This window comes from Lissotriton helveticus, chromosome 12, assembly GCF_964261635.1.
Source record: "Lissotriton helveticus chromosome 12, aLisHel1.1, whole genome shotgun sequence".
NCBI classification, from domain to species: Eukaryota; Metazoa; Chordata; class Amphibia; order Caudata; family Salamandridae; genus Lissotriton; species Lissotriton helveticus.
The window spans coordinates 215492358-215507051 of NC_136073.1; the positions used below are offsets into that span (position 1 = coordinate 215492358).

The 14694-nt window shown below is 43.4% G+C and overlaps 1 protein-coding gene across 3 annotated transcripts in view; it reads left to right on the forward strand.

Moving 5' to 3' along the window:
- The first annotated feature begins 510 nt into the window (after positions 1-510).
- Positions 511-14694, forward strand: part of KCNG4 (potassium voltage-gated channel modifier subfamily G member 4) — a 171570-nt gene continuing 157386 nt past the window's right edge. Inside the window, exons 1-2 of one of the 3 annotated variants that reach the window (XM_078669512.1) lie at positions 511-718; positions 5835-6636. In XM_078669512.1, the coding sequence (XP_078525638.1) occupies positions 5887-6636 (750 nt within the window). In that variant the 5' untranslated portion in view covers positions 511-718; positions 5835-5886. Of the gene's footprint in view, positions 719-4182; positions 4246-4287; positions 5353-5834; positions 6637-14694 lie in introns of those variants that run through there. The other 2 variants (XM_078669513.1, XM_078669511.1) reach the window with 2 other exon arrangements.

The following is a 14694-nucleotide window of genomic DNA, read 5'->3' on the forward strand; positions in this document are numbered from 1 at the left end:
TATATATAGGTAAGTATAGATTTACTAATCTTACATCCACATTCTGATAACATCAATATATAAATCATCAAGGTACCTATATGTGGAGTTAGGTGCATCTATATTATCTATATTTACAACCGTTATATTATTCGGGTCGGTATAGGCTAGAGTGTATTTCTAGGATGATCTTACTTTTATGATACCAGGACAGGATACCTTTTATAATGCAGAACGTGACTTTGGAGAGAAGCTTTTTCCCTGGAATCACAGCGCAGAATTCGAGTGGACAGTTTCCCTAAAAACAATCAATTGATGCTGCTGGGTTGATGGCCTCTGCAGACACATATTAAACCATCATCATGTTATTTATGACTTTCCGGTAATTCCAGGGGAAAAGATCCACTCTGCGAGCTTAATCCAAAGAGAACAGATGCTGGTGGGGAGAGAGATGCTTGCATCCACCCGTGATGAAGAACAGGAACCGACCAGGATACACTCATCACGGGCGACACGGCAATGACGAGGGGCTTAAGTGTGCCTCTCCAAACTGATCACTTCCCTCCCCGTCGCTCTAAAAATAGTCCGGGCTGCTATGATAGAGGAGCTGTTCTTCGAGATTTCGTAAATCAACGTGGAGCTCTTTCTTTACATGTTGCTTTAGTTCACTCTCTCTGACATGATGCTTCCTCACTTCCTGGAACAGTGTTATAAAATGATCAAACGGAGAAGGCTGAAGGTAAGTGACAAGCTGATATGCACGTGCGGACACACACACTACACTCACACACATAGACGTGCATACACACATGCTCACACACAAAACATACAGACACACACCACAATCACACACATAACACATAGACATGCATACACACATGCTCACACACAAAACATACACACACACACCACAATCGCATACATAAAACATAGACATACATGCACACGTGCTCGCACACAAAAGCACACACATACACAACACAGACGTGTGCACATACACAACACATAGACGTGCGTACCGACATGCTTTCACACACACACACACGTTAGATTTGGGGGTCTCTAGTTGGCACTGGTAGGTACTTGTGACAAATACACACCCACACATACACAACACAGACATGTACGTTTGTGCGCTTGTGTTTTTTCTGTGTTTGTGACATACACAGAACACACACAAGCTTCCAAACGTACAGACACTATATGCTTTTTTTTTTAGAATTGATGGCATAAAGATCCCTTTAACATATATTATAAGGATATTGCTGGCCACTGAGGACTTCTGTGAACATGAAGAGGTTGTAGAACATTAAGTTGACTTTCACTATCGTATTGTGTGTTTCATTAATTATGATACAGGGTCACACCATTGCCCTTTCATGAAAAAGTTACATCTTTGGTGTTGAACTCCTGCTTACGAATGAGCACGCTTGCAAATTAATAGAATGCAGAATGTATAATGCAAAATTGTAATTCTGTTCTACGTCCTACTTTCATTCTATCCAAGGGCTCCCGCACACTCAACTCACCTGTAATACGTTATTACAGTTTAACAACTACCTCATTTTCTTATTACATGTGACTACTGGTTTCACATCTAGACTGTGATAACAAAAGTAGACATAGGTTTTTACACTGAGATTGTGAGCATTATGTATCGTATTCTAAGTTTTTAAAAAAAGAATGTTATTGATCAAAAGAAGGGTGTCAATACAAAATACAAAAGCAATACAAAGAAGAAGGAATAACAATCAGATACAGCAATACCTCAATGATAATAATCAAAACGGGTTCTAAGACAAAACTAATGGAAAAAATATCATAAAAAAGAGACAATGTAAATAGTAATGAGACAAATAAAAAAGTGAAGAAAGAAGGAACATCTTATGTATCATATTCTAATTGTTATTATTGTTGAAGATGTTGATAGGCCTTTCCATTCCTCAATTTAGACAATGTCATATTGTGCTTGATATACTTGCATCTATAGTTTAGACACCACCTTTCTGCATTTCTCTTCATGGGGACCTGCACAAATAAAGGTGACACACTTATATGGCAGTGAGCCTGTTCTGTAAGTTGCTTCGGTCTTGACACCTCAGTCACCAATGTCTTCACCAATCACCAATCATTAAGAATGTGTTCACTGAAAAGTCAGAACAAACAGAAATGGCCTCTTGTCCAATAACCCTGATTTGGGGTATTCACAGCTTGAAACTTCTTTTCATGCTGTCAGCACACCATCTTTCCCGCCCACTTCTACAACTGAGATACTTTGTATGACTTTGTATCACTAAGCCAGGTTCACAAAAGTACTTGCACACCAAACTCAAACACAGATACTAAATAAAGGCATTGGCAAGGGCAAAATCTCAATCTTGGTTCACAAAAAAAGAAATAATGGAAATTTTCCTTTGCAAAAACAAATTAATAGCAAAAAAATGCCCCCAATGTGGTGGAATTTCCATATGAGGATGTGTGCGCATGGGGTGATTTGTCTTTTTTCCTAGGTAGGACCAGATGCATTCATTGAAGAAAACCTACAAACTTGCTAATCTGTGGGGGTGCAAGCATTTTGGAAATGCAGTTTCCCACACAGAAAACATTTATGGATGTAGGCCTCCCATGGCCAGGAGTAAATGTTTTGGGGTTTCTAATGAGGGGGCAAAAATGATATAGTTGTAGGGGAAATAATTTTTTCAAAGGTAATCCCCAAAAATATGCCTATCATTTTTTCGAAATCCTTAAATGTCAAAATGATCTCCCAAACTTAGGTGTAAAGCTGCCTGAGTACATTTCAGACTTTTCTAATTGCACTTTGATGAATTAGGGCAACTAACCCTAAGTTATTTACATGATTCTTTCAGGATAATTATTCATTTGCTGCTCCTCTGTAAGTATGGCTTCTATACTGAATCCACAGGAAACACAATATATTTATTTTATAATAACATATGAGTCCCTTTATGAATCTGCACCAAATTTGATTGATTCCTAGTTGTGTTACTTCAGGGCTATCTTTTCGAAATGTAACACATTTTTGAAGGGGTTTAAATGGTATTAAAGAACGCAATTTTGGCGATGTGCATACCACAACTCACAGACAAGTTTGGCTTTTTTCTAGAGCAAAGATTAATTGAGAAATGTATACCAGAATTTGCAGAAGAGATGCCTTGTGCCAGAACACATCCTTGGTGTGGTTTGGTGTAAACTTGTTCAGCATTTTTTTAGATACTTTATAAACACCAACAATCCAGCTTGGCATACCTCTGCCATTAGGTTTGTGAACTGCTAACAGGAATTGATTGGCTGTGAAGACATCATGTTCATGAACTGACATCAGCAGTTAAGAAGCCAAACCTTCTATGATTCAATTAGAAGGAATGTTTTCACTCTCTGACCATGCTTACATAGTTTGTGAAACAAACACATGGTTTATGAACCACAGAATTCTGGTCACAAACTGACCAAAGATGTTTAGAAAATGCCCCCATTTCCTAAGAAAACTGGCAGAAAACAAATGTACCTGGATCTACTTGTGTGATCAACAGGTGATCGTAGGGAGAAAAAAAAGATTTACGAATTATGGCCTGCCTTAAACACATCTCCGAGACTGGATCACAGTGGTTCACAAATCAAAGATGTGGTATTTGTATAACATGAATTTTGAAGAAATGCAGCAGAGCACAGGAGAGGGTCAAAGGCAAAGATACCATCAAGCAAACATGATTACAAACACAAAGGGTTCAAGGTCCTCATTAGGCGCTGTATGATCAAGTGCCATCTGTCCAGTGGTTATGATGACTCACAGTTCATGAACAAAGATTGGTTCACAAACCCAGAGCCTAAGTCCCGAACCAAAAGCCTCATTAGAATAAAACTGGTCCACCGTGGTTTATGAACCTCTAGACCTGGTTCGTAAAATTGGAAAAAAAATACAAAATAAAAAATCTAAATAGAAACCTCCCCCCACAAAAAAAAATCAATAATATTAAAAGTAAAAAAAACACAGTGGTCTGCCAAATGCCCCTTCATTTATCTAAAGTGGGGAAGAGGGAGAAAGATTGAGAGAAAGAAAGAGAGAAAGAGAGAGACAGAGAAGGCTACAACTGTCCACGGAGACAGGAGGAAAGCCAACAAAGTGAGGAGAGAGAGGTCGAGAACAAGCAGCTGAGACAAATCAATCAATCAATCAATCAAGGACATTTATAGAGCGCACTACTTACCCGGAGGGTCTCAAGGCATGCTGGAGTTGATACAAAAAGAGTGAGTTTGGACAGTGCAGAAATATTCCGCACTGCAAAACTAAAATAGTGATATAGGGCAAAGGACATCTATTTGAAACGGTATAGCTGCATGTGGACTATAGAGCTTAAAGGCCAGTGTGCGCGCGTGGCGCCCTCGTGCTCCACTGCTCTTACCGACTATAAGTGACGAGCGCTTCGTGCTGCGTGCACTGCATGCAGCGCTAGAGCACAGTTGCACCATGAGACACACACAGGGCTGCAGCCCCGCGGAATGAGGTGCACGGTCGTGTGCCGTCCTCGCGTACCGTAGCAGGCGCCCGGGATGGGGTGCACTTCACGCGGAGCCGGAGCATCCCCCACGCCACACTCCACAGCCGGGCGCGGGACGCGGCCGCTGCCCCGTAGCGAGGAGGCGCCGCTTCCCACCCACTCTGCGCGTCTGCTCCGGCTGTGAAGGACAGCTTTCGAGGGGGGGCTTCCTGGAACTTTAGGGCTCGACGCGTGGCTGGACTTAGTTAGCGATAGGAGGCGCCTACTTCCCAGGACGGATTAATGTTCGCCGGGAGAGAGGCTGAAGCGTGGAAGCACTTTCAGCTTCTGGCAGCACGGATGCCTCTACCCATACCCAAGCAGCCAGAGCCCCAGCTTCATTGGGGAGGGTGCGTCCTCCGCAGGGCGTAGAAGCACCCGCCCCAGCACTCTCCTCTCCGGGCCGCCCAGATGCACAGAGGAGGGACTGGTCCCTGTGTGCACGTGCAGCACAGAGCCCTGTGCACAGCCAGCCCGCGTGAGGTGCGCCGGGACTGACTAGGGATGAGACTCTGACAGGTGAACGCACACACGTCCGTGCGCTGCTCTGAGCTGGTGCCGTGCCTTCTCTTAGGGATGCGCACGCCCCGCGTGCGTTCGGGAGGATGTAAGCAGACACAGGAGCGGGGGTGAGCTGCTGGCATGCCGGAGCCCGCCCCAACGCGCGGGCTGCCGAAGTTCTGTGCTGCCTGGGGGAAGTCACTGCAAGTCTAAAGATGCCTCGTCCCTTCTCCCTGATGGGGACTGCAAAGGCACTGCATTCACCGCCGGGACGTGTCGGGACGCTAAATCGGACGTATCGCTGAGTGAGCACAGAGTAAGTCGCAACATCAGTCAATGCATGTGCTGACAAAAGTCAATTAGGTCCTTGCGTGACTGTATGTGTGTGTGTGTGTTTTTAGATGTATGTAAAAACGCATGTGGCTACTGACACTGATGCACATGGAAATACAGTTACAGTTAATTTTAAATATACCTGTCTGCCTTCGTAGTACTGTAAAAACAGGTTTTACATTTGTATCGCGTGTGTAAAAATTGTTTCGCATTGTGTTCAAACATGTAATTCGATACATGTACTTTTTCGGTAAATAGGAAACAGGAAATGGTTTAAACGAATCATTTCACATCTTATATAGTAAAATTACTCTTTGAATAGATATTAAGATACTTTGCATTCAAATTGAAATGGGACCAGAGGTATATTTTATGCTAATTGTGTTCTCGTAATTGCACTTGTCAGTTGTCCCTTGCTTTTGATGTTCTTTTCTGACAGTGAGTTTTCTTTCCTCCTACTGACAGTCCCATGCAATGCTATGATCTTCAATGAGGAATACAAGCACATGCCACCGCCATGCCGATTATCTCTGGAGGTAGCGAACAAGATTATAGTAACCTTAGCTACACCTCCAGCAGCACCTTGAACCAGTTCTTCCCGGTGGCTGTAGAGTCACAGACCATCAAAGGGGTCCACTATGAAAGGGCTTGGAGGATTTACCGCCCCGAAGATCTCGATACAGCCGACCAGAAACACGAGCTCATCGTCAACGTAGGAGGCATCAAATACTTGGTGCCGTGGAGCACCTTGGAGGACTTTCCCATGACCAGGCTGGGGAAATTGAGGTTCTGCAGCAATTATGAGGAGATAATCCAGCTGTGTGATGACTATGATGAAGACACAAACGAGTTCTTCTTCGACCGAAACCCATGTGCTTTCAGCATGATCGTGAGCTTCCTGGCAGCAGGGAAGCTGAGGCTTTTGCGAGAGATGTGTGTCCTATCCTTCCAGGATGAACTCAGGTACTGGGGCATTGAGGAGTCCAACTTGGAACAGTGCTGCCTGAGAAAATTGTTTCAAAAACTCGAGGAGTTAGCGGAAGTCCGCCAAGAAGAGGAGCTGCAGCAGAACAGGGAAACCATCTGTGTCTTGGACGATGACACGCGGATGGGTCAATTTATGACCAAACTGAGGGATATGGTGGAAAACCCACAGTCAGGACTGCCTGGGAAAATATTTGCCTGCCTCTCCATTCTTTTTGTGGCCACCACGACTGTGAGTCTCTGCATTAGCACAATGCCAGATTTAAGGGAGGAAGAAGACAGGGTAAGTTCCTATTAATCACATAAGTCTGTTAATGCTTAGTGCTTCTGAGGAAATATAATTTTTGCCAAACCAGCAAATAGCATCCTGAAAGAGATGGAAGCTAATTTCATATAAGTGGCATAAGAGTTCACCCGCTTGACTAAAGTGAAAGGTAACTGTTCTTGACTCAAATCAACACCAAACTGATTTTCTTCAGATAAAATCTAACTTTAATTGAATTCGAAGATACATTTCTTTTATTTGTATCAGAGCTAACCTTATGTGGGTTAGATAAAAACATAATTTTTCTTCTTCGTGAAGAATGCTTAATTTAGCTAATTTAGATATAAGCTAATTATATGTGTTTGTGATCAAAACTTCCTTCTATTGTTTGAAATCAAAGCAATTTTATTTGACTGAAGTTATACACATGCTTTCTGTGAATTAGACCAATAGTTTATTAACAAGATGAAAACACTATAACATTTATCACATTTAAATTCAAGTTAGACTTGCTTCATTCAGATGAGAGTTAACTCTACTTGAATGACACAACATGTAACTTTACTTGATTGATCATGAAGCAGACTTCTAAAACAAAGCTAAAACCCATAATTGAGATCAAAGTGTAAACTACTCCATTACAATCAAACCTAACTTCATTTGAATGATACTAAACCCTACTTTGCCCATCCGAGATCAACGCTAATTTTTCTAGGTTGCGACTAAAGCCAACTTTACTTGGTTAAGATCAACTTTACTCGATATAATCAAAGTTTTGTTTCTCGACTTAGATTAAAGCTGTCTTATTGAATGCGATCAAAGTTACTTTACGTGCACAAAATCAAATGTTTGTTTTGATTGTGTTCAATATTAAAGTTATCTGGTTGCAATAAATCATCCTCATTTGGTTGCCATCAAAGCTCACCATTACTTAAATGAGATCAAGCCACATTTACTCCATTGATATGAATCTTAACTTTACTTCACCAATATGATAACTAACTTTTCTTGATTGAGGCGAGAGTTACTGAGCCGGGATTATAATTTGACTTAAAAAAATAGAGCTATTTCTTTTTGTTTGCATCAAAGCTAACAAGAATCTATTCAGGACAAAATTAGAGACGTGATATCTCACTGAATGAAACAAAACTCAGATTTTCCGAATATCAAGAAAGAACTTCGACTTAAATTGGCATGTAATAAGAGTCAGGGGACATTAATTTTATCTCAGTGGAGTTAAGTTTTCGGTGGATAGTCTTTCAACCGCTCAATAAAGTTACATTTCCATGATTAAATTGAAGAAGGTTACTTTTCTGAGATGTGAAATTAGCTTTAACAGATTGAGATAAAATCAATTGTTTTGCTTGATTGAGATCAAATTTGCAATTCCTGGGATCATATATCAGTTCACCAAGCCCTCAAATTGATAATTAAGTCCAGCTGTTTCTAAGGGCCATCAAGAGCTTTGTAATGAGGAGATGAAGTCCTCCATCACATATCATAGCATGCTGCATCATTGGGCTTTCCTCTCATCCTCCTCACAGCATTGTATTAGGATGGGCTCAACCACATAGTGGGAGCTCAAGGTAATATAATTGGGAATCCATTTTATTTTTTTACATACAACAATAGCGTTATAGTTGCCCAACCCGAAAGTATGCTAACAATTAACATTACAGGATGGTAATGGGTTTGTACTGACCTGCCATCTTCAAATATTCCTTTATAAAAGAATTAACTAGTCTGTCGCAAAGTATAGTACGATGCTCGACTAAGGAAGAAAGATTCAAGAAAGAAGTGTACTATATGTTCATTAATCTAGCACTCAACACTTGGGGTTCACAGGGTGGAAATATATCTGAAAGCTGTATATCTGGCTATCTGGCCAACCAGTAGGGTTCCACAAGTCTCGTGAAATACGTAGGAGCAAGCATGTTTGTGTACTGTGCTATGCAATAAGCACAATACGTCACAATTGTCTCTGCTGGGAGCCCTGCCCAGATGTCATTAGAACATTGCAAATGTTATATTGTCACCTCAAAGATTAGCAGAATATCTTGTTCCTTGAGAATTAAAGGATACCCCTTAGGAGGCAATAACATTAAAAGGAGTGTTTTGTTATGCCGGGTACAGATAGGATAAAATACAAGATACAAAAACATCGAACATCCAGGCTGCGGACCTGGTGTATGGCTGTGAGAGGGGTCTGTTGCCAGTAGGGGATTAGTTTCCCTGATCAATGAGCACGAATTTCGTTTTAGCATGATTTTAGTCAAAGCCAGTTCTTCCTCAGAGAAAACAGGATTTGGACTTTCCCCTTTAACTTGTGTCGCTCGGCCTTCCCCTCGTTTCACTAACCAACCCCACCACCACACATTACACAGACTCATTTGCTGGAGAAAAAATGGCACAGTACATTAACAATCAGTCATTGCACAAGTACACTCACCTGCAGGTGGCACACTTATTGATAAGACCTTAGTTATAAGTTCAGTGGTTTATTGATTTTTATTGAGTAGACACTCTCAGGAATGAGGCTTAATCTTGCTACTAATATCTGCTTATTAGCCTGTTCTGTCCCAGGCCAGGCCACAAGTGCAGTTCCTGCCTTGAGTCTTCCCTTATTTATTCCATTCTCCACCAGGGACTCTGCCATCTGGCATCCCAAGGACTCCTCGATCAAGGTACCCCCCATGCTTACTCTCGTTCCTTGCCCTTGGAAAGTGACCATCAGCCCTCTGGCACGCAGGTGTTTGTGAAATCTACTGTCTCTCCATCGTGCTCTAAGTGTGGGTCTTGTTGTCTGCTGTGATGAATATATAGGGGCAGATCCCTCTTTTAACCCCTTGCATGCTGATGACGGCCCCCAGCCGTCATGCACTACAGTGCTCGTGTGCTGTTGACGGCTGGGGGCCGTCATGACCGCACCCGCGATCGGAATGTGCCCCACAGGCGCAGAATCGCGGCAGCATGCAAGGGGTTAAGGTGATGCCCAATCAGGACATGTCACCTTTTATGGAAATGTTATTCCCTCCTGGCTGCTGCCAGCATTTGGCATCAAAGGAACTCTTACCACCTAACATTTTTCTGGGCTCTGCCCAACTGGCTCCCACACCTCAGTCAAAGTTAGGGTCTTGGCCCTGCCCTGGGGCTTGCTGTGTTTGCTGTGTTGACTGGGCCTTCTCTGAAACATGCAGCAATTTGTTTGTGTCACTCTTACCTTATTGCAGTTTAGGAAGAATAAGGGTGTCATAAACAATAAAATCATAAAATCCCAAACTATGATTTCACACAATTCTGTGCCGTGGGGCTAGACAAGAGTTGAAAAGTGTCAGGATAGGGCAGATCCATATGGCACCCCAGGTGAAAGATTGTTGAAGATAAAAGGAAAGTCAAGAACTTAATGGAAAGGGTTGTATGTATGTATCTAAATATGTGTGCGGATGCAAAAACAACAATTGATGGACAGAATGCAGAACAATGTCATACATTCACCCCAGTACAGAGATGTGGGGCATAATCCATCGTGTTTTTTTGCTCACCATGCCATTCCAGTTTGTACCCAGCCATATGCAAATCAGTCTTGACCCTGTGCCCAATGGGAACAGTCCAGCCCGAACTGCCAAGCCATGTCTTTCCTGGACCGGAATCAAGCATCCAAGACCGGTTTCTGGCTATCACCCGTCTTCAGCCAGGATAGCTTGACTCCAGTGGTGTGGAGAGCATGGGACTCACGTCTGAGCACACCCATCCCACTCGGGGTGACAAATGCAAAAACAACAGTTGATGGACAGAATGCAGAACAATGTCATACATTCACCCCAGTACAGAGATCTGGGCCTACATCCATCGTTTTTCTGCTCACCATACCATTCCAGTTTGAACTAGCCATATGCAAATCAGTCTTGACCCTGTGCCCAATGGGAACAGTCCAGCTCGAACTGCCAGGCCAGGTCCTCCCTGGACTGGAAACAAGCATCCTAGTACCGGTTTCGGGGTTTCACCCCTCTTCAGGTGTGTCTTTTGTATGTGTGCATATGGCATTTCTATAGCACAAACCTAGCCCAATGGCTACAACTCTTTATACATGATCAAAAACAATCATAAAGTCAACAAGTAAGAGGAAAGGAAGCTTGGTGGTAGATGGTTAATGCATTGTGATGTGGTGTTCTTTAAAGTGGTGAGCCTTCAATGCATTTCTAAATTGGAACACCATTGAAGAATCCTGATGTATCATAGATGTAAAAGGCTTACTTCTTGTTTTTACTTTTTCACACTTTTTAATGTGCTTTCTAATTTAGTCCTGGCTGCGGGTATGCTGAGATACAGCATGGATCGGGAGCATGTATGCAAGATAAGCGGGCTTGTGGTCCTGATGGCTTTGTAAATGATGCCGCTAGTTTTGAAAATGGTGTGGGCCTGTATGGGGAGCCGTTGGAGTTCCATCAGGATGGGAGCAATGTGATTATATTTCTTCAGGCCCTGGCTGAGACCTTCTGCAGCATGTAGGATGCCCTTGCATAACAATATATTCTATGCATAGCCATGTGTCAGAGTCAGTCTCTAATTGTCATGATGTAGGGGAGGCAGGTATGTCGATGACTGTGTTTGGCAACTGTAATGCTCAATGTAATCACCAATATCCAGTACTGTGCTTTGTGGGAAGTGTTAGTGTGTGCAGCCTGCCAATCTATTGTTTTGTCATCATTGTTCTTTTGTTGTTTTAGTTCTCTTTTGGGTGGAAGTCGGTCTGTCGCTGCTTCAGGGATCTGGTTGTATGCATGTGGGCATGTCCCTTTTTATGTATCCATTTAGTGAGTATGAGGGTCTGTCACTGCACCATAATCACTGGTATTTTGCTTTCTATGCGAAGGGCCACTGGAATTATGTGATTGTGTCTCAGTGACATTTTTTGCATAAATATACATTTACCGCATTTGTCACATAATCCACAATTTGCTGCGTAGTCTGCAGGTTTTAACAAAAAAAAATTTGTTTCTAGCTCAAACGGTTAAAAAGTTACTATAACCTCATTGATATGTGTTGCCGCAGGGTGGAAGAGCCTTGGCAAATGTTGACTGTTTAACTTTCTTGTTCTTATTGCTATATTTGGGTGTTAAACTGGGTCTAATAAGGTGCAACAAATGCCCGGATGGTGTTGAAAAATATAAAAAGAACAAAATAATGAAGAAATATTATCGCAAAATGTGCGTTATTACATTGCATAATTTGACTCTTCTTACCGCATAATTTTCTCAGCCCTGTCACACAATTTGGCCCTCCCTTACCCCATAATTTCAGTTGCCCGGTTTATGAGTTGTCTCCTCCAGTATAAAATCTGGGTTTTCTCTTTCGTTAGTTTTTTTTGTTGCTCTAGGCCTTTTTTAGGTTTCGCCTGGCGTTCACTGCGCAGCAGTGTTCGCGCAGGCGAAATCTTTTGAGACTCGGTATGGGGCTTTAACCCGCCTCTCTGTTCCATTGGCTCGCTCCATAAATGGAGGCTAGCCATTGGAACAGAGATGCGTCAGTCATTGTCCGAGCAGATTCGTGGGCGTTCCGGCGATTTTTTCGCTCTCCGCCCCTTTAACAACGTCATTGCGGCGGTGGACGGTGTATTTTTTTTTTTTAAAGGTTTGTTTTGGTCATTTCTCCGAAGATGGCGCCGGGCAGTAGCTTCGTATTCGAACAGCTACCGACCTTTGTTCTAATATGGCTACAGAGAGCTTTGTATATGGGAGAGACACTCGCGTGTTTTCAACAACATTTATTGTATTTCAGCTTTCTGCCGCATTACTTTGGTGGCAACATTGCGATTTCGCGGGAAAACTTAATTCGCTTGATTTTGTTTTGAATTATCCCTCTTGAGTGGGCGCCAGACACTTACGATTGGCGGATGAGTTTACACGTATCCTTCACACCCATTCTGGAACCAGATTTCCGTGTTTTGACGTCAACTAGAGGAAAGCAAATGGGTGTCAATTTGAAGTGCTGATTTGCTAGGAGCGCTGCTCAACAAATGATGTCAGTGACGTGGCTTTCTTGTTTAGTCTCATGCCTTCATTAACGAGTTTCTCGGTTGTGTGCGGTGGCACGCCCCTCACTTCACCACGCCCACGGCTCTTGTGCTGTGCTTTCACAACACTGTACCCGCTCTTCTGCTCACTAATTGCACGACCCCTACCCTACCCCTGCAGCTTGCAGCGGTGCCAGGGGCTGAGGTCGCCCCCTCCCTGATGTGACCTTCAGCGCCCTTGCCGTGCCTGCCCTCTGACATTTAATGGCGAGCCGTCTGAGATACTGTTTCCAGCTCCAGTCTGCCTTCTGCATATTTCTGAAGCTCCTCGCTGCATGTAAAGGTTATTCGCTGTTTGTTCTGCTTCATGAAAACTGTTTTCAAGGTCACGATGTACCCGACTTAATTTGTGCTTCTAACAGGAACGGTATGTAGCACTTTAAACGGGCATATGTTGTTTTCAAGGGCAGGGCATGCGGTTTTTGAAAGTCCGAGGCGCTCAACTCTGACTGCTCAGGCTGTGCATAATAGTGCACAGAACTGAAAACAGACCCCACCACCTGCGTGTGATAAGGTCACAATGACGTGGAGGAAAGCACCAGACCTATAACACATCAGAATGATGGACCTATTGCCTTTCAGATGAATGCTGCCAGAACAGACAGCAGCTTTTTAAACGCTCCCCATCTCTATAACATTACTGTGTCCCTAAAATCTCAGGCCTCTCCTGACTGGCCTTACTCCCACCTCTCTCCGGTTCCTTTTCCTTCCTTTTCCTTCCAGTTTCTTCTGTGCCTTCATATCTATGTATTTTATCAAACACAAGGGAACCCCAGTAATCTGACCTGTGGTACTCTATATTATAGAAATGAACACTGGTGCAATAAAGGCCACTCGAGTAGCCTAGGCTACTACTACTTAAGCAGGTATTGATCAAAGGAACCAGAGAATAAGTCTGTGAGCGCCTTGCTGTGCAATATATGGCGGGACCCAAGGTTGAAATTATATCACATTTATACACAGCATAAATGGAGTATCACTTTTGTCATTCAGGTGGTAGTTCTGGTGCTCTCACAAAAATAGGACTCACTTGGTATTTGCATGTTCTAGGGGATATGATCTTGTGGCCACCCAACCACCCACCGCCTTACACCTGGACTTTCATTCAGTGAATGACTGACTTCTTGGCCACATAATTCAACTAATATAAATGCTTTGTCATCTGGGGTTGCTGCAATAATGTTAATCCTTAACACCAGGAGTGCAACTAGACCCAACGTTTGGGGGAAGCGCTAACACGTAAATGGGTGGGCGGAGCCATCTTCAGAGCTGAATCAAAATCACTTGTGGGTACTTCATTTACTCTTCTGCAGTACTTGGGGAACAAAAGAAAGTGCTGGAGCCTTCTTCGAGAGGTCACTGCGACTTGTATTACCCATTGCCACTGCCAATGATAGCACTAACACAACTACTGTCATCACACACCTACAAGGGCCAATTGATTATTCCAGGCCCCAAACCTATAAGAATGTTTTGGGTGCCAGGTATCGGTCATTTTTAATGCATATTGAAATAATAAACAATGTCTCGGCTTTCGCTCTGCTCCCGCCTCCCCTCCTCCTACAGTGCATGTCTTGCGCCTCTCCATTTCTCTCGAGTCACCCTCATCTGGTGGGTGTCCTTGTGTAATAAATCATCTTTAACACCCTAACAAACCTACAGATGTTACAGATGTCCGTATGTTCACACTCTGCACACCTAAAGCACCCTCCTCAAAACGGTTCACCCTTCCCCACATCTGGCTTCATCCTCATCAGAGAGCCAACATGTTGACTGCGTGCCTCCTGCACGGCCACTTCCTGCGTACACAGCCCGAGCCCACCAGCAACACGCCAACAACCACGCTCCACAGTAGGCACCATCCACACACTCACCTGCTGTTAGCCCTTGTACACCCAGCCGCGTGATGTATGTCCCTTGCTCCTGGAGGGGCCGCAGTGTACCTCTGTGTGTGTGTGTGTGTGTGTGTGTGCAAATGCACTAGGTCTCGCATTTGCGAGAGA